Genomic DNA, 22365 nt, shown 5'->3' with positions numbered 1-22365 from the left:
GCATTGAAAGTCTTGCTATTAAAGTCACTAGTCGCTTTGTCAGGAAAACTCCCGATAATTTTATATAAAATAAGAAACGAACACTATATGAGTCAAGATTCAAATACCAAAACTTTGTGGTAATGCTGAGCACATTGTTACTAAGTTTATGTTTTTTCTTTTTGTATACATGGAATTGCTTCTTCCTATCACACTCACCCATTTTACAGAACTTATGGAATGACAGGCTAAAACTGTTTCTTGTTGGCGTTTTCTTAAAGAACTGATTACGGAAATTAGTGGACAGCTAAAGGCTAAGTTTACTAGGGTGCACCTTCTTGTAGTGACGTAATCATGGATTCTGGACCTGGATAATAAAGTTTTCAAGGATAAGTGATTTTTAGTCTAGAAATGATCAGTGACAATTAGAGCAAGTTCTTGTATTCCTGCACGATCAGTAAAGGAACGTTACTTAAAATCAACATAACAATGATAAAAAGAATCTGTTATTATACAGTAGATAGATAATAAAGAATCTTACTTAATATATAAAAATATTGAAGAATCTTTATATGAATTTTCTAATTTTGAAATGTGGAATATTATCTCCAAGGATCCCAACCCCCAATTGATAAGTGTTGCCCAGACGTCAAGAAATGTAAACAAAATCCTATATAATCCGTGATGGTTGGAAGCGAGTCAATAGTATTTGTTAGTAAGTAATTTGATACGGGATTTAAGCACGTTTCGTTAGGTAACAAGCTATTTGAACCATAAATTAATTATAAGTTAAATAATCCCGGTTGGATATTATAGCTTGTTTGTAATTTCCCATAATTCTTTCTTGTTTAACCTAGACTACAGTAAGGTGTATTAGGTTGTGATACCTTTGTATTCCTTATCATGTTACATTAAATTTATTTCAGGGTTACCAGTCTCTCTACCAAGATGTTTTTCTTACATATATGAGTAAAAAAGAATTCTAACTTACCCGTTTCAAGTAGCTCGTTGTTGAAACGTATTGATTTTTGGGCAGAATTGTCATACCTATTAGGTCAGGTCAGGGTATGGTAGCCTAGCCATACTAGTTGGTTAGGGTAATTAAAAGGAAGAGCTCCACACGGAGGTATTGTTTAGGTATTAATGAAACTTTTTTACAACCAATAGCAAAAGTGTGTAGTCTGTAATGCAGTACTGTTGAGATACTAGGTAGTAACTTGAAAATTTTACCAAAATAATGTGTGAACTGTACCATATTTTTATTGTTTTCACTTAGTAGAAAAGATCTGCCAGACCACATGGTGGTAGATATAGGGTATTTATCCGTGGTGGCCTAGACTATGGTAGATGCGGTTTTTCTATGCAGTTTTACCTACTAAACAAGAATTTTAAGTAATATTTATTTGGACAAATGTAATTAACCCCCAGGGGCCAGTACTAAACACATTGGACGCCCCCATTGGTCCCGTTGCTGAATAACCACTGGTTTATTGCAACGTAAAATTACCATACAAACAAACAAACTACTGAACAATAGAAAAATAGCTAGGGATGTTTGTTATTAATATTTTGGATACTTTAAGCAGTAAAGCTGTGAAGACATTTTATTTTATAATCATAAAAGTGACAGGAGAAAATTATTACACGTTTGGTTTTCCTGAATTTATTGGTTTGAAGCCAGCCAATTCAGTGTTGAAAATATTTTATATATGTAACTTTTTCATATAACATATTAAAAAGTATTCATATATGGGATTGCCACCACCAGAGTAGCAGCATGGACTGGGATTAATTTTATTTGTACCAGACAAGTCTATAAGGAATTAAATATCAGAATAAGTAAAAATAAATATGCAGTTAAAGATTGCCAAAGTAATAACTTTTTGTGTGTGTGTGTGTGTGTGTGTGTGTGTACTTTGGTAAATATTATAGGGTTGATTGGACCCAGAAAAGTATAAATTAAAGATGTAAAAATATTGTGCCTAGGAATCTCCTAGAATCTGCACTAATATAACTAATAAAATTATATGAAGCCCAGGTCTGTTTGCTTTTGACTCCATTCTGCAAAACATGTTCAAAAGAGATATAAAGAAACTAAAAAATTTTGGTTATCTAGGTTTAATACCCTTTTCCACACTTTCTTTTATCCAAGTACACAAGTTGATCATAGACAACTGTTTCTTCATCCAAAAGAGCTAATCCAAATGTATTGCTTTTTGCAGTTGTTGCTTGTAAATTAGAGTCATCTTTGTAGTCTGTTTTCCATTGTATTTATAGTTTTCTTTTGTTTAAAAGTTCCCTAGTGTAAAGGTGAAAGATCTTGCACTCCATTGTTTCATTTTTGTCATGGTCATATACTTTGTATATTTACATATAGATAGACAAATATAGATAGATATGTAGATAGATAGATAGATAACTTATTTAGAAAAGAGCTAGAAAATATAAATATCTGCTTCTGTTCTCCCAGCTTACCCTGATTATGTATTCTTGTATGTTTCCTGCATGCAAGGACTGGATAGGATTCAGTGACAATCAGAATTTTTAAAGAGATTAAGACAGTAGCATTTTAGTATAAAATGTAAATTTACTTGCAGTTTGTAATAGTATCTTTTTTACAAATTCCCTCTCAAGGTTAAGAGTAAGTTATGACTTTTCTATTATTTTCAGGGTATTGTGATTTGAGCTAATCTTTCAGCATGTCTGAAGGTGAGAAGATGAGAAGCTCATGCCATCTGTTGCTGCTTGTAATGTTAATGGAATGTGGACATGCAACCATGATTGGGGAGGCCTCAGGTAATATGATGTGCAACATACATTTTAGTTATGGTCAGCATTGTTAATAATGCATTTCTGTTATTACAGGAATACAAACTGCCACCTTTTATATAGGAGTATCTTTCAGCATGAGCTAGAACATTTATTGATAATGGTAACAAGGTATGTACTGTAGAGAACTGGAGGTTAAGAGGGTTGAGTATGGGAATAACCCTGATGTACCTAGCGATACTAGCCTCCTATTCTTATGCAGTTAATAAGGACTCGTTTCCTGCTCTCTACCTGTGTGCTTATCAGCCTGGATGAGTAGCTTGCCTCCCTTGTTTTCTTTGTAATTGCATTGGGCTTTTTGTACTGTGTACTTTATAATAGTACCTTGTGTCACTTTGACCTTGTTTCCTTTTGTTATAGAAAAGAAACAACCAACACTGGTGGTTGGGACATGGACAGCCACGTGTTGCTTCATGCCCCCTTTATTGGTAAGACCTACCTAAATATTGCTTAAGTATTTTGTAGAGATCAAATTGTTTTCAGTCTTTTTCCATGTGATATATGTGTAGGCCTAGTCTTTTCTCTAGTGAAAGAACGTTGGTAATAAGAGGAAGAATATGTTAGGAGACGAGGAGTTATGACACTCAGCAGTAGTATTTATACAGATATCTGCAAAAGATTTAGCTTACTTTTATTACTTCAGATTAGTAGTTCTGTGGCTGCACTCCTTGATAACCTGGTGGAGAGTTAAAAGGTCAAGCCTCCTCCTGACACAGCTGCTGTTTCTGCATCTCTGCAGTCCCTGCAATCTCTGTCTGCTGCATGGAAGTGGATTCTCTAGTCATAGTAGCTCTTCTATAAGGGAACCCTCCAGTGGGTGTTTCAGGATCTGCTGTTCCAGATGATCACGATGTTCTTGGAAAAAGGAAGAAAAATTCTTTCTCTACACCACCTCTTTCCATGTCATTATGTATTGTCATCTTTGAGCTCATCTTCATTCTCTTCCTCATCCTTGGACTTGCTTTTGCTTAGGAGGAAGAAGAGGGGGAAGTCTAAGTCCTCATGTAACAAGGTTTTGATTGATCTAACAAAGTTGGAACCCTCCCCATTCAAGAGATGACAGAGTTTCCCTTATATCTTTTTTTTAGACATGCACTTCTCTTTTTCTTAAGTAAAGAGCTAATGCGCCTTTTCTTCTTGTTCTGCCTTAAGGGTTTGGCCCTCTCTTCCCTGGTTGAGGTGTCCTTGCTCTTGAGCTTTATTGAGCAGTCTTGCTCATCCTGCAAACTCAGTTTGATGTGACTTGTTTTCTATTATCTCATCCAGGCACTGTAGGAGCCCTTTCAAACAAGTACATCTCATTTAAAACACTTATTGTGAGGTTTAGCATTGGTAAAGAGTGCAGGCAAGCTGCTGTCTCTCTTTCTCTTTTAGTGTGGCTTTCTGAGGAATGGAGATTCCTCTCATTCATGGTCATCCCGAAGTTTGAGGCAAAGATTCAGAACCTGTCAGTCCCTGATGAGGGTTTCAGGATTTTTTGTTATCTCATTTTGGGGCTTTGTAGAAGAAGGGATGCGGTCTTTGTCAAATGCAAGTTCAGCAGTACTCTTTGAGCTGGACTTCTCATCTTAAGCCAGAATACCAATGAGTGCTGGTTAGTATTTGCAGGTACAAGATGGTAGGTCATCAGACGGGTGTACAAGTCTTCAGGTGAAGTTGATTGTTCCGTATCCCAAGTGAGAGCTCATGAAAGTAGGTTTTGGACCTGTTCTTAGCATTCTGGAGGAAGGTACCTAAGGCAGGTGTGTGGCAGTGCCAAAACGACCTCACTCATTTCTACTTGATGGACATCACCCACAAGTCCTTTCTCCTTAGGACCTGTAGTGGCTGCTCATCATGTGTAGCTTCCTTTGTTCCAGCAGGAGAGAACACCATCTCACCTAAGATTTTTGTTGGTGAAAAGCCAAATGCAAGAAGGATGAATTGTTTTCTTTCCTTTTGTGTAATTTTCTTCACTCTAATAGCCAATGTCTGCTCTGGATAGTTGGGTCAGATGCAGGTAGTTATCAACAGTTTCCAATCTCTGGCCTTATTTTTAGTTCTTAGATGTGACTTACCCCATCTTGCTTCTAACACTGGTAGCTAGGTACTAAAATATAATTATATACAGTAATCCCTCACCTATCGCTATTAATGGGGACCAGAACCGACCGCGATAAGTGAAAAACCACGAAGTAGGGTCCCCCCTATTTTTTAAATGCGTAGTATACAGTCCGTTATCCACACTGATAATGCATTCTCCATTTACACAATCCTCTTATTATGAGGAGTCACAACGCGCTTAGTGTCCTTGGAGAACGTTATTGAGGCAGTTTTACGGATTTTTAATTTGTCTTTTTTTTATGTAGCGAACCGTTGATTCATTCAGTCCGTACATGCGGGCAACTGACGCATAGCGACTGCCTGCCTTAAGCATGTCCAATAATTTCACTTTCTCATTCACCGTCATCATTTTTCTCTCCTTCTTGGGTTTACCAGAGGATGTAGAGGGTGTAGGATGTTTAGGAGCCATTTTCAGGGCGTCACAAGCACTATTTTTGCACAAAAAAAGCACAAAAGAACAGCTAAAAACTTTCACGCGGCAAGAGTAGCGACACGAGCGCGAGAGAACAATGAATGCGGTCTTCCTTCGCTGGGCGCTTGGCAGGGAGAGATGCTGGGTAACGCGTCTCGGCAGCTCGGCCAATCAGCTTACGAGATTCAGGAGCCGAGATGGCCAGCGAATCAGAGAGGTGGATTTTGAGTTACGCGCCATCTCCGTGTTGATACCTGATGTTCTAATGTACTCTCTCTGCCTTCTGCTAGCGCCCGCACCATTTTTTCTCAACTTTGAATTTTTTATTAATATTTTTGAAAAATCCGCGATGCACTGAGGGCACGAAACTTGAGGCGCGAAGTAGCGAGGGATTACTGTATCTGAGATAAGATGATATGCTACCTGCCAAGCAGGTCTTTCTGTTCCACATGGAAAACCTCATATAAGATACTTCATGTTTGAGTATCCAGGAAAATGCAGATTATCTTGAATTTGCAATACTATGAATCTTGAGTAATGTTTCATATTTTTACTATTTTTGTATGTTAGTTATTTCTATGTTAGGAAGATGCATCCAGTTTTTTCTCGGCTGTATCTTGCCAAACAGACTGTATATGAAAAAATTCTTCTCTAAGTAAGAGAATGCTACATTTAAAGCTCTTTACAAGACATAGATGCATTCTAAGCTTCCCATTTTAACTACATTTAAAGCTCGTTATAAGAAGACAGAATTGATGATTGAATCATTCAAAGCATCTTATTTTAACGTCAGTGGTTTACAAAGTGTATTATTATATATATGTATTTTTGTTTGAAATATCCTATTAGGTAATCCTATTGACAACTGGGTTACTTTGTTAGTTCTTTCTCTAGAGCTTATCATGGTCACTTGAGAATGGATTGCAATATAAAGAATCATTTTAAGCTGTGGAATAAACGAGAGTGATTATTTGTATTTTACATTGTATAATTTTATTCCAACTATTTTGTAAATTTTAATGTATACAGAATCTAAGAAATAAGGTTCCTTATAATCTAATAATGGAATAGGATGAATTTTATTTTTCTCAATTTTTTACGTAGAATATATAAAAAAATATCACAAAATCCCATGTACCTCAAAATAAATCTTAAAGTTTTTGAAATCTCATTTGGGGTCTTATTACATCTTTTTATCTTTCCAAACTAGTAATGGCAGCATTTGAAAAAGTATTTTAAGACTATATCAGGTTTTAGAAAAAATTTCCATTACAATTGTTCAAAGAGAAGCGATAAAATTTATGGTTATAATTGAATAATGGCTTAATTTCAGGGGTGTGTGATCCACCGCATATTCCACATGGCATGATTGTACCAATGCAGCGTAAATATGAGGCTGACTTTAGTGTTGACATTTTGTGTTTAAGTGGTTTTGTATTACGTGGGGATCGCCGTTTGTATTGCACTGGCACTGGAAAGTGGATGACAGCATCAGGGTACTCATTTCCCGAGTGTGAAGGTAATTACTGTACTAACTAATAATTCAAGTGTTTTTGAGAGTAAATTGTATGTACGTAAACAGTTCGCTGAAGGTTATGGTAATTTGAGGTACCTGAGTATTGATTATCTGGTGTCATACAAGGTATGTATCTTGTGCATATAATAGTTTAAAGTCTTCATGAAGAAATCTGCTGAAATGGGAATTAAAATTTGATAAATATTTCAGTTCAAAACTTGCACGTTATATTACTGTATACAAATGGTAAATACGTACTGTACATGAGCTTTTCCTGCAAAAATACAAAACCACTGCCTTTTATACAGGAGTAAGTACTGTATTCCCAGCAGGAACTAGAAATGGTTTTTGAACCTTGGTAACAAGGTGGTTGTTTGGTGGCAGGCAGGTGGATGTTGGGGCATTTCCTACTCACCTGTCATTTACAAATATGTAACTTGTTCTTTGCCAGTCATCAGGACAAGACATTTCTGTTTTCCATGAGGTTACAGATTTTGGTTGGGTCATGAAGCTCAACTTTATAATGCATTACTATTATGTTTAGTGGTTGTTCATTATTTCAGGAATGCTAGAACAATGATCTTAGTTTATTTTGTTTATCTCTAAGGCAACCTATCTTTATATAACATGGTTATACAAAGATTGCAAATTTGCTGTGTTCTGACAATTGCAGGTCTTCATACAGTTGTAATAATCTCTTTCTTTACAGTAAGACTTAATTTGTATAGTGAAAGAACTAAATGGTAGTTGTTCCGACACGGCATACAAACCTTCGGTCCTTTTACAATAGGAAGGTACTAGCGGTCAGCTGGATAGGTCGTAAGCTTTCGAACAAGGGGTTCGGTAGGGTTAACTGCTTGTCCGACAGGCGCGCGCGCGCGATGGTAGGTAAACAATCACTTTTGCTTTCGGCCTGCTGGCGTGTGGACGTGTATCATCGCTCTCTGCCCGCTTCATCGTCGTTTGCTTTCGCATGATTGTGTTTTTCTTTTTCTATGTATCTAGTGAAACTGAATTGTAAGTACAATCATTTCATTGAATTCAATTGTGAATTAAAGGTCTTGGTTCACAACGCCTCCGATTACCCGAGTGCCGGGACTGAAGGGCGTAATTGCGGGAATTCATTTTCCCAGAATGATCCTCGTATTGTGTATGCTCGGTGCCGAGGGCGGGAGCGCTCGCTCCGAGCGTATATTGGGTTGGAAATGTGTAGATGAAAATCGTAAGTAAGTGCTCTTTTCATTTATAAATTTTTGACCTGTATGCCCGTTGCCGAAACGAATGCGCTCGGCACGGAAACTTATTCAGTATGAAAGTGGTAATCGCAAGTACAGTATTCTTTTTCATTTTCATATATTATTATTGTAGCATACTCATTTTGGATCAGTTTCCGAGCTTGCCCGGAGATTGATCCTTCCCCCTTTTTAATTTGAATGAAGTGAAATCGCAAGTGCAGTTCTTTTTCATTTTCATTTTTTATTGAGATTGCATTGTTGACTGGGATCAATGTTCCGCTATTCCAGGGAATTGATCCTTCCCCTTTTTATTTGTATGAAGTGAAATCGCAAGCGCAGTAGTCTTTTCATTTTCATATATTTGTTGATTGCATCATTTCATTATGGATCAAGGTTTCCAGAAACCTTGATCCATAAAGGTAAGGAATGAAACCTTTCACCCTTGCGCTCGGTACCGAGGGCGCAATGCGCTCGATCCGAGCCCTTATTCATTGTGAAGTGAATCGTTTTGCAAGATGCATTTTCATTTTGTTCTTATTATTGATTGCATCAATTTTATTTGGTTCAAGTTCCGCTCAGTCAGGGAATTGATCCTTATGCCTTGTATTCGTGCCGATGGCACGATTGCTCTAGGGCTCTTATTTTGTTGTTGGGTACATGGGGACTGTGCGGGGGTGGGGACGAGACCCCCCCCGCTCAGTTCCCACAGATGACTCTTCCCCTTGGGGGGGGGTGGGGGGGAGGTTATCGGCGTTCTTCTCCTCGCCCGATCCGTCGAGCGCGGGGGAGGGGGGGCGCTCGGTGCCCGATGTACAATTGTATTAGGGGTCTTCCCAACTCGTTCGGGAGGGATCAAACCCCCGCACGAGGGGATTTCCCCCCCACCCCATTAATCGCTACTACTATTTCCGCAGGTGCTACTGCCACGAGGGTGGACCTTGGTGAGGTATGGGCGTCCTTCCAATTGCAGAGCGTGCTGGTGTCCAGGGGCTGCGGTTCTATGTCTGGGCCTACTGCGGTCACCCATGGAGTTGGTGACCACGCAACCAGGTGACGACGTCCCTCTCACCTGGTGTAGCTCGCCTCACGTGGTAACAGTCTTGCCTACAGCCGCTGTGAAGTGCCGTTCGCCGTACCGAGAGGGGGGCGTGCCGCCGCCGCTCGTGGTTGCCGCGCTGCAGCGACCACACTTCCGCTGCCCTAGAACTCGCCCCTGGACCTGCCGCCGGTACCAGGATGTTGCTGGCTGCTGCTCCACTTCCTGTGTTTCCGGTGCTGCCTGCCGTACCTGCCGATTCTGGGCTGACTGTCCATGCCGTTGCTGCGCTGGCTGTTCCTGCCGTTGCTGCGCTGGCTGTCCCTACCGATGATGTGCTGGGCCGTGCCTGCTGTTGTCCTGGATGCCCATACCTGCTGATGTCGTCCCTGTTCGTGGTGGTACTACCCCAGACTTTGGTCTGTCTGTACAGGTGCGTCCGGGCCCTGTGGCTTCGGCTACAGCAGCCCCGGCTCCGCCCTGGATAGCAGATCTTACGTCTGTCCTGAGGAAGCTGACGAAGAAGAGGAGGAAGGTGTCGTGGTCGTCGTCTTCATCTTCTTCATCGTCGTCGGCCGCCGCCTCTTCCCCTTCGACTTCTAAGGCTTTACAGCCGAGGAAGAAGAAGGTCGCCTCCTCCCTCCTAAGAAGTCTCCCTCGGGAGCTTCTCAGGACCCGTCTCACCTCGGTGGGACGGGAGGGTTCCTTCCGCTGGTCCTCCTGCTCCTTCGGGAGCGGGGCCCGTCTCTTCTCCGCAAGGAAGAAGACTACGGGGACCAGAGGGGTACCGGCTAACACCGGTACTTCCTCGCCTGGTGTCAGTGGTTCTGCCACTGCATCAGGGTCCGTCTCGGCCTCTCGTTCGCGGGAGGTACCGAGTGTACGGTCGCCTACAGCGACCGTGCAGCCAGGAACCAGACCTCTGAGTCCGCTCAGCGTCAGGTTCACGGCACGGGGCGGAAGACTGGTGACAGCCGCTCATGCGACTCTCACCAGACCAGCTCTCACTCTCGCGGTGAACAGCTGGCTACCCGGGGACGTGACGGTCCACGACCGACCACGGGCTGAGGCTGGGAAGAGGTCCTCCCGTTCGCCGGTGCCAGCCACGGCTGGAACCAGCGACGTGACGTGCCGTGAGGACAAGCACCGGTCTCACTGCGACAGTGGAGCTGCAGGTGGTCGCCTGACCGTCGCTCTCACAGAGAGCGATCGGGAACGGCAACCAGCACCAGCTCTTCTGACACTCGAGATCGGGGCCGCTGTGCTCAGTCCAGCCGTTCTCCACAGCGAGACGGTTCGATCAGGCCCCTGCAGCTCGATCGTCACCGCGGGTTGACGATCGCCTGCAGCCTCCAAGCCTGCTGGTTCTGCCAGCGAGCGACGAGGGAGCGTCAGGTCTGACTCTCCCGTACCTTCAAACCTCCTCGGTTACACCGGAGGAGCGAGGTACGAGGAGTGATCGTGAGGGGTGCGCCCCTCATGATCCACCCACCACGAGCCTACGTGCCAGGCACGGTTTCTTGGACCGGCCAGGACGTATGCGCAAGTGGATGGGGAAGACCGAGAGGGCTGTCGCTGTTCCCCTTCTTAGGAGGAAGGTTCTCGGAATATGCTCTTGTTCGAAGGGCTTTTAACGGTCCCACTCTGCAAGATGCTGTGACTTCCGAGATCCAGAGGAACTTTGCCGAGGTTACGGCGCTGATTCGTCAGCACAATGACCTCGGGGAAGGATCGCCGCTCCCACCAGCAGAGCCACGTCTCGGCTCGAGTCGTTTTGGGGCCCGAGAGGGAACCCAAATCGACGGTGGGTCGGCCGCGATCGGAGCTTGCCGACTGTGTTGAACCAGGTAGTCTCTCGTCTCCGGACAAGAAGGCTCTCTCAGTTCTGGACGGTCGAACAAGCTACTTCACCTCCTCTACTGCGACAGAGGCGTTTTTATACGTGTCTTCGGACACCGTATTTAAATACCCCTCGGTCCTCCTGAAGGTCCTGAGGTTTCGACCTCGACGAGGACTGGAATGAGTCGGAGCGGTATCGGCTCTCTACTGTCAGGTGTCGATCAGCCCACCCAGACGACGTTCACAGTGGCGGCAGACACTTACCTACAGTATGAGTTCGTAACCCTCCTCGGGAAAACGTTTTCTCCTGACGATACGTTTTCCCAGGCTCTGAGAGGCCATCGCCGTAAGGCGATGGCTGCTCCTTTTCTTCTCCAACTGCTAGATCCGCAATGGGAAGGCGAGCCAGTATCCAATTCCTCCCCCATTCCTCTCTCCTTACGGCTACGAGGGAAAGGGGAGGGATCCTACAGAGATTTCTCTGTAGATCCCACGTTAGGGGCTGCGCTACCGGGGGGACTTCGGGTCTCCTACCTGACGTAGCCCCGGTCATTGAGGAGGGATCCTGCCCCTTTCTCGATTTCTACGGGAATCGAGAGGACCACCAGCCGATATCATCTGACGAATTCGGTGGGGGGTTTCGCAGAGTGCTTAGAATTCTACGGAATTTCTAGCGCACTCAGAGTGTTCGAGTTTTTTACGATCTCCAAACACTCAGGCGAGACCACGGTCCAAAGTGAGCGAGAATCCCCGATAATTGTTACACGATAATCGGGAACCTCGCTTATGCTCGAATTCCTGTAATTTCTAGCATTTGGAAGAGACTGCTGCTGAAGAAGAGTATCTCACAGTAGGCGCTTAACCTGGAATAGAGAAGAACGGACGGGAACTCCAGTTTGGCTTGAACTATCGTCTTCGTATTCTGTTCACCATTGAAGCTTTCCTTTGGGAAAGACTTCTCCTTCACTCTCTTGACTAGAGAACGAAGGCGGTCGATCTCCAATCCTTATTCTCATTCCTCGAGGGGAAAAGAATTTAGGATGGAGGTCGTGGTACAGAACCTACAAATATACTACGTATATTACCCTCGCGACATGATTCTTTAACAGTTGAATTGTCCGTGGGTATGGCGCATACCGTAGTTAACTCTACGGTTTGTGACCGAGACGAATTGTATCTTAATTGAACTGCAACTCGGGGTTGCCTGCAACCTCCCAGCAGTTTATCAGTTTTTCGATTTTAGATACTTGGTATTTGTCATGACAACACCAAATCAGCTTTTGTATTTACCGAAATCCGTTTCGGTTAAATATAATTGCTCGAGCGTATTCTTTATGCTCGATGGTTCTAGCCGAACGCATTCCTTCGTGGAATAATGGATTACCTGGCAACTCAGGATGACGGAGTCACCGAGAGCTACTGCGTATTGAACTGCCTGATAGCGGCTCAGTATCACTAGGTCTCGGAGATGCACGGTCGGTTTACGTCTCTCTCTCCCCTGGTTGGATTGACTACCGAACCGTATCTCTGCCCAACAATCATGAACTTAGGTCTCTGATTAACGGGGATTCTCGCAAATAATGAAGGACCATCTACTGCTGTGACGCTCGATTTCATCGCCTCGACATTGCGAGAATTTTCAACAGAGATATCTCTTGGACTCTTTCATCTTTCTGTTTACCGCACGGTAACAGAAGTCTGTACTAGTCAACCGCTGCATCGCACTGCGATAATGCGAATGATTTTTGCAGACATCTGAGTTTGTCTTCAAAATATCTCGTATTCGTAGGTGTGCAATTTCATTGCTCGCCCCGAATTAACAGATATGTCAGAAGACATCGCCTACTCTCGACCTGACAGCTCTACTTTCAAATGTTCAGCCCATGAGAAGCAGTTCTTCAGGCAGTAGTTCCCTGTCTTCATTACTGGAAGCGCTCCGTTTTTATTGCAACTACGATCCTCACCGGACAGCAATCAATAGCGGTTAGCGTTCTCAGTCTTTGTAGCACAGGTTCAGAATCTTGAGATCCTTCTCTCGGTTCAGCTGTGAAGACGTAGGTTGCATTTTCTGTACACCTTCGTCTTCAACGTCACATAGTGTTGTTTCTCCTTACCCGAGAATCAACTATACTATGAGATATCTTGCCATCAAGGACCTCGTCTCTAGAAGGCAATTGACTTTCGCCTGTTGGGCACATGCCTTAAGAGAGTCATCACCTTGCCTTCTGGCATCGGTGACGAACAAATTATTTGTTTAGTCTCTTGGCATAACCCTTTTAAAGGCGAAGGTCACGTGACTTGCTCGGGTGCTTGGACAACTTGCCTCCTACCGAACGCAGTCAGTAGGCAGCTGTCAGAGCGCCCAAGTCTGTTACGAACTTCGCTGTGGACTTAGTTCGGTTGTTCCATAACAATCTTTTCTTCGTCCTAACGGCTTGTCACAGTACCCATACCATCGACACCCAACATTGAGTGTCGGTGTCCTATCCACTACCGAGAACAACAACTTCGCTGCAGACGGATAGACCAGTATGGGTACAGGACATCACCGAAGTCGAGAAGAGGATAGGTCATACGACATTCCCTTCTTTTCCTCTGAGGGTAATTGCATGACTTTGCCTGCGAAGTCAAGCATCCAGGGGATGGGGATTCGTGACGCTCGATTTCGTACCGAATTCGTAGCGAAGACTCTGAACCCTTCGGTTCCTGACGATCGGTTAGAGTCCTTCACAGTCCCCTCCCTAATGGACTTCACCGCCTTCGATGCGAAGGAGATGCTGCTTTGTCCTGTGAAAGCACGTCCGCGCTTTCTGAAGAAACTCGACATCCCAGGCGGAGTGTTGAAGACTCTTCGTCAGCACCAAGATGACCTAGAGTACACTCCCTCGAGTTACACAAGAACTTCTCCGTGGCGCAGGCTGAAGGCAGGGGTCTGGTACAACCAGACCACTGGCACCTCCTTCTACCTTTTGGATATTGCCCACAGGTCCTTGGATCGTTATCCTTAGGACCCGTGGTGGCTGCTCAACACGTTTGTGTAGCTAACCCAGACCCTAGCAGGCTGAACAGCATCGAGTCCTGGTGTGACTGTATGAATAGATAGTGAATGAGAAAGTGACTGGCTTCTCTTTCTATCTTTTTTCTACCCCTCTACCTGTGGGTAGAGGGCGGATACGGTCATTACCCTGCTGGATAAGGACGAGATGCCGGTGAGCTATATGACAGAGCCCCATCCATCCCTTTCACTAGGGATAGGAGCAGAATATCCACACTTCTTCTACAAGGGGGGGAAGTGGATGCCTACAAGAGTCAAACCCATGACTTTATATTTGCTCCTTTACAGGAACAAGTTCTTGCATTGCTGGTACGAAGAGATGCGCATGCCCCTCTCTTAGTACTCGGTCCAGAGGTCTGACCATGATCCTGCGGTGCACACCCCGATCAATCGGACAGAGGCTTGGATCCCTCCTCGCTCTTACGACCAGGGAGGCTTCCAAGGTTGGGCCGAACACCAGTCTGTTCACAAAAGACTCATATTCCACCCACCAAGAAGTGAGTCTTCCTATTGTAAAAGGACCGAAGGTTTGTATGCGTGTCGGAACAAATGACAATTTGTCCAAATTGCATTTTTCCTAACTATACAAACCTGAGGTCCTTTTACACATAGCCCCACCTCATGCCACCCCTCACTCTGCAGTTTTTTGCTTGGGCCAAAAGCAAAAGTGATTTGTTTACCTACCAGTCGCGCGCGCGCGCCTGTCGGACAAGCAGTTAACTACCGAACCCCTTGTTCGAAAGCTTACGACCTATCCAGCTGCCGCTAGTACCTTCCTATTGTAAAAGGACCTCAGGTTTGTATAGTTAGGAAAAATGCAATTTTGGACAAATTGTCATTTTGAGAAGTTTCATAGTTTATTATAGTAGATTTTCTCAAGTGAATTGTAATAGGGAGCATCAGGTTTCTATCTTAGTCCTACCGGCTTTCTCCCTCATTTTTTGTTTGTGGCTGCTGAAGAGTGAGTGATGGCCTCTGGAGGTTTCTCTTCATTGCTATCTTTCTGGACATCTTGCAAGTGTTACCTTCTTATATAGCAAAGATGCTAGTCCATGCTCCCCTTACTTGACAAATATCATGAAGAGCTGTCCGCTTAAGATTTTGCTGTTGACCTTTTAGAGAGACCTCCATGGGAGGTCATGATCAGGTTCATATTTTTCAGTTGGTTCCTGGTAGTTCTGACTTCTGTTTAGGCGAATTCTCATTTCCCTTAGTGTTAATGCTTGAAGGCTTCTTGCAAGTTTTTTTTCATGTTTCCCATGGTTTTCCTGTGTAATTAATTTTCTCTCGGAGGGAATTATGCTACTTGGGACCTGATTGTTTTCTCTTCATCCTTTTGAACCTGGAAGCCTTATTCTCTGAAAAGATTAGACATCATCAAGCACTTGTGAGCAGCAAGAAATGTGGTTCCCCTCTTACTTCACCTCCCCTGACCTGAACCATTGGCATCAGTTTGGAAAGTAAGCTGGGTTTTCGTCTTAACACCATTGCTTGGTGAATTTATTGATTCTTCAGAATCATGTTGCCCATGAATTTTTCCTTATGCCCTTTCAGTGTATTTCATGTAACCATGAATTGGTTGCCTTCTTTGGGTGACAGGGTTTCCTTTTCCCCCTTGAGGAGTCATGGTTTCCTACTCTATTCCTTACTGTACATTCTGAATCTTGACCTTGTGGTAAAATGGAAAAAGGGAATTATTATTATAATTTTTTTTGTCTATCGCAGTCATCTTATTCAACTGGGCGGTTTTATAGTGTGGGGTTCCAGGTTGCATCCTGCCTTCATAGGAATCCATCACTTTTCTTACTGTGTGCTGTTTCCAGGAGCAAACTCTTCTGCAGGAGTCCTGGAGCTACTTCAGCATCTAATTTTTCCAGGTTTCTTTTCAGGGATCTTGGGATCATGCCTATGTCCTTATGATTATTGGTACAATTTCCACTGGCATATCCCATATCCCTTTCTACTTTTAGGTCTTGATACTTATCATTTTTTTCTCTTTCTTTCTCATGTACTCTGGTGTCCCATAGTATTGTGACATCAATGAGTGATAACTTTCTTCTTGATTTTGTCAATCATCACATCTGGTCTGTTGGCATGTACCACCCTATCTTTTCTGATTATTATTATTATTATTATTATTATTATTATTATTATTATTATTATTATTATTATTATTATTATTATTATTATATTATTATTATTATTATTATTATTATTATTATAATATTTCAGTAGATGAAAACCCATTCATATGGAATGAGCCCCATAGGGCCATTGACTTGAAATACACTTGAAATACAAGCTTCCAAAGAATATGGTGTTCATTAGGAAGAAGTAGAGGGAAGTACAGAAAGAAGAAAAATAACTTATTTAAAAAAAGGATAAAGGATAAATGGATAAATGTTAAATGTATAAAATGTAAGAGGAATAGTATTAGGTTATATTGCATTTCATCTTCACATAAATTTCTGAAGCCTTGGAAGGCTGTTCCACAGTCCAAAGGTGTGAGAAATGAATGACCTCTGGAACTGCTGAAAAGTTTGACAGCATGGCACGTTTACCTCGTATTGGTGCTGCTGTTCAGTGAATCTGGTTTTGCTCTCAGCAGATAAAACGAAGGATAGCTGGGAATGGAATAGGTAGAGGTTCTTCCATGAATACCCCTTCGGCTGTTGATACCCTCCAAAGGAGCAGTCACCTAGTAGCTTGTTATCTAGCTATTCATCTTTCTTCAAGGGATTTCAGAATCTGCAAATTATGACTAATTACAATTGATTGATGTGAATGAAAATTTATTATGAAACTGCATTTTATGAAAATTTTGCCATTTACTATATACTACGTACATGAAATATTAAATATTGTATTTTTTATCCTATGTGATGAAGGATTTCAAATATTTTATTTGAAATTAGTGCTTACCATAATGTTTTGTTAGTTTATTCAATTTTATTTTTGGAAAATTTTACCACTTACTATACATGGATTATTAAATATTGTATTTTTTATCCATACCGATGAAGGATTTTAATTTTTTTAAGATTCTAAATTAGTGCTTACCATAATGTTTTGTTAGTTTATTAAGTGTTATTTTTTGTATTTTAATTTGTATTGTTCATTTAAAAATACACCTAGTAATTTCACATATATTTCACAGCTCTTCTGTGTGAGCCGCCTCCAAATGTTATGCATGGGAAAGTCCACATTGCCCGTGGAAATCCTCTGCTAGGCTTAGAACATGAAAAGTACAAGGACCTTGAAATGTATGAAGAGGGGAGTGTTGCTGAATATTCTTGTGATGCTGGGTATTGGCTGCACCCAACATCTCATGCAAGGCATACGTGTCATCGTGGTTTGTGGATTGGTGAACCTCCTCAGTGTGGTATGTTTACTGGTATTTTAATCTTGTTTTAATTGTTATTTTCATGGATTTTATTGTCTTGTAAAATTTTGTTAATGGTACTTTATTTATAAAGCATAATCATGGAGCTTTTTGTGCTTTTTTATTAGTTATAAGCCCTTGCTTACATTTAATTTTAGATGGTGCCTTCCAGTCTTTACAATTTACTTAGTTGGTACTGTGGCTTGTTTACAGAGAGTCAAGGATGTGAAGAGCCCAGCCCAGTGATGAATGGCTATTACATAGAAATAGCAGGGTCATCTGATCAACAGTACCCTCCGGGAGCTCGATTGCAGTTTGTATGTCACACTCTATATCCTAAAGGGACCTGATATCTTTTTGTGCAAAGAGGCTGATGGATGGATTCCAAGACGTAAACCAAAGTGTGAACCCTCGCAGCAATTACTAGGTGTGAAGGAAAATTATATGTGTAACTTAGCTTTTAATTGTTATAACTTTGTACATTTTATGCATAAATTAGTGAAGATGATTAAAGGATGATAATAATAATAATAATAAAATTTTTTTATTTCAGCTCAAGGCCATATACATGGAGTATACAAAGTAGAGACAATAACACATAGACAATCTAGATACACGAGATAACATGATAAAAAATGATAATAGGCAATATCCACACCGTTACTGAAGAAATAGAAAAAATAGTATTCAAAATAATGGTAATGACAGTAATAATTTATAAAATATGTGCAAAGCTTGTTAATTAGTGGCCCCTGTATATCCTACTCATTTAAAAATAGTATTAACACTACCTACTGCCAGTGCTTTGAGTGATGCCACCTGTTTTGAGGTTAGCTTAGGTTATGTGACTAGGCTACTTCTGTTATGAAAGGGTGTATGATAAGAAAGGTAGCTGATTATATCAATGTACATTAGGCTTTTTTTAGGTGTATAGGCTTAGGTTGCAAGCCTTTTCAGGTGTTTATGCATAGGTTGCATGTACTCTTGATAGTAATAACTAAGGGGCCAGATTATCTCCTGTTTTAGACTCCATATAATTCTTGTAGCACAATTGTGGTTAACTTATCTACTTATAATTTACTGTGTGCAGTGCTTCTTGTAATGGTTTCTTAGTGTCAAAGATATTTTGAAATTTCTGGCCAGTTAGGTGTCAAATTATGTTCTTAATTGCTCTGTAACTGCATTCTAATTTCTTTCAAGTTAAAGTAAGATGGTGTTGTTCCTTCAAGTTGAAGTTAGATGATGTTGAAAAATATTATACAGTATGCATATATGGAAACTCATTCTTCAAATGGAAGTTCTTTCATGTTTCCTGCTTTTTCAGTATGGGAATGTCATGTATTTACACTTGCACATTACATAGTCTTTTAAGCATTTCCTTTCTTTCTTTTCACTACAATAATACTGGAAAGTAGGAGGTGGTATCTCGGTCAGTGAACTAGGCTGTGATCATTTTGTGATTTTTGAGTAAAATACTTATTTGGGCGATGAACATTTTGGTAATTTTAAGGTCAAGTTATTTTCGTAGAAAAGCAACGCAAAGTTTACTGTATTTTTACAGATTCAGAACTGTGTTCAGTACCTCCAGAAGTGCAGTATACTGTGCAGAAGATGGTGCGTGGCATTGTGACGTCAGAAGGAGCCTTTCATGGAACAACTGTAGAGTATAGATGCCGTTCTGGCTACAGAAACACACTGGCTCCTTGCTTGGCTCACTCATTAACATGTCACAAAGGTCACTGGCATGGCACTTCACCTGAATGTGGTATGTTCAGTAACGTATTGATAAAGATAAGACATTCTATATAGACAATTCATGTAAGATAGGTGAGAGCTCTTTTTATTTTATGAAGTATGTATTTGCAAAATGCATGTTTGTTATGAACTGTTTATAGGTCAGGATAAGTGATTGCTGTAACTTATTTCACAAAAATGGTGTTTAATCATGACTATGAAATCATATTTAGCACTATCAAAGCCAATTCCTCATCACTATTGAATTTCCTATACTTTGTTTTGATCTAGCTTCAAATGGAATCAGTCTGGTATTTAGCAGATTGTTCTGAAGTTGTCAGGAGAGAACAATTATTGGTTAAGGTGGATGAAGTTCCCCTGTTTTTCCTTTTTTCTATTTTTTCATTATATTGTTTGTAGTGGGAGATGTCATACATAAAGGACTAAATTCTTTTTTCTGTTCTATCTTCTTTATTTACAATTACAATTCATCCTCAGAGGAATTCAGCAGTTGTGTGGCTCCACCAGATATTGCGCATGGATACATGTATGATGGAGCTTCGCCTTACTCTCCGCAGTCTCAAGTGAGTGCACTTATTTTTGTGAGTTGAGCATAGCGAAAGTTGTGCAGCCTTTCCATTATCTTGTGGTTATTCATTATATCTTTTATATTTGATCACAAGTGATCTGATAAGAACTGCCTGAGTTATGAATGGCAGTTTGTTAGAAGCTCTAGTGATAATTCAAAGCAATCTTTCCTGCAGTGCCTTTACTGTTTGTTATTTGGTCCCATCTTATGATTTTTTTGATTTTTTCCGTTCTTTTTCTCTTCTTTCATGTTCTTTTTCTCTTCTTTCATAATTGTGTTTTGAACAGGTTAGGCACAAATCTTGAAAGTAGTAGTACTAGAAGTCATAATTTTGTCTTTTGTCAATATGTTATATTAGTGACCTAATATTTATCTCCTTTCAGGTTTACTATGCATGTGATCCAGGCTATCGGCTAATAGGACCCACAGTATTGACGTGTGAGGACTCAGGATGCTGGGCTCCAAGGATGCCTCCAGTTTGTCAACTAAGTCACCAGTTTGATGGTATAAATCAAGATGAAGAATAAATTAATGTGCAGCTGTTTTATTTCTTATATCTTGTGAATTGAAAGTTGACATTGCTTAAACTAATTTTGATTACTAATTTATATGAGATTTTATCTATGCAGTGCTATGTTATTTAGCAACTGTAACATGACATTTTATAAATATTCTAATTGCTATGGTTTTAGTATTCCAGCGTGTGTTAATATTTATGTAACTCTTCATATGTTTATTCAAAGATGACATTCGAAATGAGAAGACAATCCTGGATATGCATACCATCCTTGTAGCAACCACTGGCAGTGTAATTGGTATTCTACTTATCGTCCTTGCCTCATTTGTAAGTGTGGTTAGGTTACTTTATTTATGTTGTATTATGGCAAACATTGAATATTTATAATTATATAGTTTAATGAGACTTAAGTCATTTCTAGATTCATATGGCTCTCCTGAAGGATATGTTTTTAGATAAAGTGGAAATAAGTAAGGTCAAGTTTGTGAAGTTATTTCCTCACCAGGAGTAATAAAGGCCCATGGATGGGAGCACGGATCTGAAAAATGATATTGTTAAACTACAATAAAGTTTTTGTACTACTTACCTGGCAGATATATACTTAGCTATAGTCTCTGACGTTCCGACAGAATTTCAAATCGTGCGGCACACGCGACAGGTGAGTCAGGTGGTGGCTCCTTACCCGCCGCGGGTGGCGGAGTATGAACCAATGCTATCTCTCCAGCCAGATTTTTTCTCTTTCACCTGTCTCCTGAGGGGAGGCTGGGTGGGCCATTACGTCATATATCTGCCAGGTAAGTATGTACAAAACTTTTATTGTAGTTTAACAATATCATTTTTTTTTGTACATGAACTTCCCTGCCAGATATATACTTAGCTGATTGGCACCCTTGGTGGAGGTAAGAGACCAGCTAAAGTAATAAGGAGAGATAAGAAACAACTGATGTTGTAGGATATAAATAACCTTGGTTCTTACCTGTTCAGGCAGAAGACTTCATTGATATTATCTCTGAGTCTGCGTTGCCTGGAGAGCTACAGCTAGGACGTGACCTGATGCTGAAAGACTCTCGGATCTACCACTGGGATATGTGATCCCTTTGTGTGGTAGAATCCAAGTCGGATCCTGTTAAAGGGAGTTCGTCCCTATCTTAACAGGTCCTAACCACTACTACTGCAAGGAGCCACACTCATCACCACCTAACCAAACTACTAAAGATTAGTATTACGACCTAAAGAGATGCCTTCATGCATCCATCTTTAAGGCAACCAACAACAACAAATACAAGGGGGAAAAAATTTGGGACTTTATACTACTAGGCAGGATTGAGTTCCAGCTCCCTGCCCCAGCACTGAATCCGCAGACACGTACGGGCCCAAGGCAAGAAGCATTTTTCGTAAGTGATTCTCACATCACGAAAGTAGTGGTTCGCGAACACTGACTGACATCTCCAGAATGTTGTCTCCATCAGATTTCGCACGGACATATCTTGTTGAAAGCAAGAGAAGTTGCTATGGCTCTTACTTTCGTGTGCTTTCACTTTAAGAAGCCTAAGATGTTCTTCTCTGCAGGATCCGTGTGCTTCTTTGATGAGGCTTCTCAAGAAGAAGGACAATGCGTTCTTCGACAATGGACGAGTAGGCTCTTTTACTGACACCACAGTACCTCTCGGTGGCTTTCAGTTGCTCTTTCTTCTAAGGTAGTATCAAACACCATTCTCACTGGGCAAAGAGTTCTCTCGGTTTCTTCTCCTACCAAAGAAGATAACCCACGAATCTCGAAGTTCTTGGCCATGGACTTGATGGGTTCTCATTCTTTGCAAGAAAACCAGGAAGGAAAGAGCAATGAGAGAGTCCTCCTTAAAACCCACATTACCATCAATCGCCTGAAGCTCACTCACTCTTCTGGCGGAAGCTAGAGCCATCAAAAACAGAGTCTTCCTGGTAAGGTCTCTGAATGAGGCTGAATTAGGGGGTTCAAACCTAGAGGACCCAAGGAATTGAAGGACTACATCCAAATTCCAGCTAGGTGTCTAGGATACACGCATTTTCGTTGTATTAAACGACCTAATAAGGTCCTGTAGGTCCTTATCTTCCGATAAGTTGAGGCCCCTGTGCCTGAAGACATTCGCCAACATACTA

General features: G+C 41.5%; 2 protein-coding genes across 4 annotated transcripts in view; both read left to right on the top strand.

The window, feature by feature from the left end:
• LOC135198496 (sushi, von Willebrand factor type A, EGF and pentraxin domain-containing protein 1-like) overlaps positions 1-22365 on the top strand; it is a 94547-nt gene that overhangs the window by 40677 nt on the left and 31505 nt on the right. The gene's annotated exons all lie outside the window — the stretch shown is intronic.
• LOC135198834 (membrane cofactor protein-like) lies at positions 615-20737 on the top strand. The gene is given in 11 exon segments (XM_064226804.1): positions 615-694; positions 2650-2775; positions 6657-6842; positions 17162-17386; positions 17600-17714; positions 17716-17813; positions 18948-19151; positions 19619-19704; positions 20093-20213; positions 20453-20553; positions 20648-20737. Coding segments are annotated over 10 exon segments (1323 nt in total). The 5' UTR covers positions 615-694; positions 2650-2678.

Source organism: Macrobrachium nipponense, chromosome 22 (genome assembly GCF_015104395.2).
Source record: "Macrobrachium nipponense isolate FS-2020 chromosome 22, ASM1510439v2, whole genome shotgun sequence".
NCBI lineage: Eukaryota > Metazoa > Arthropoda > Malacostraca > Decapoda > Palaemonidae > Macrobrachium > Macrobrachium nipponense.
The sequence above is the reverse complement of the archived record's forward strand: the minus strand, read 5'-3'. Positions and strand labels throughout refer to the sequence as shown.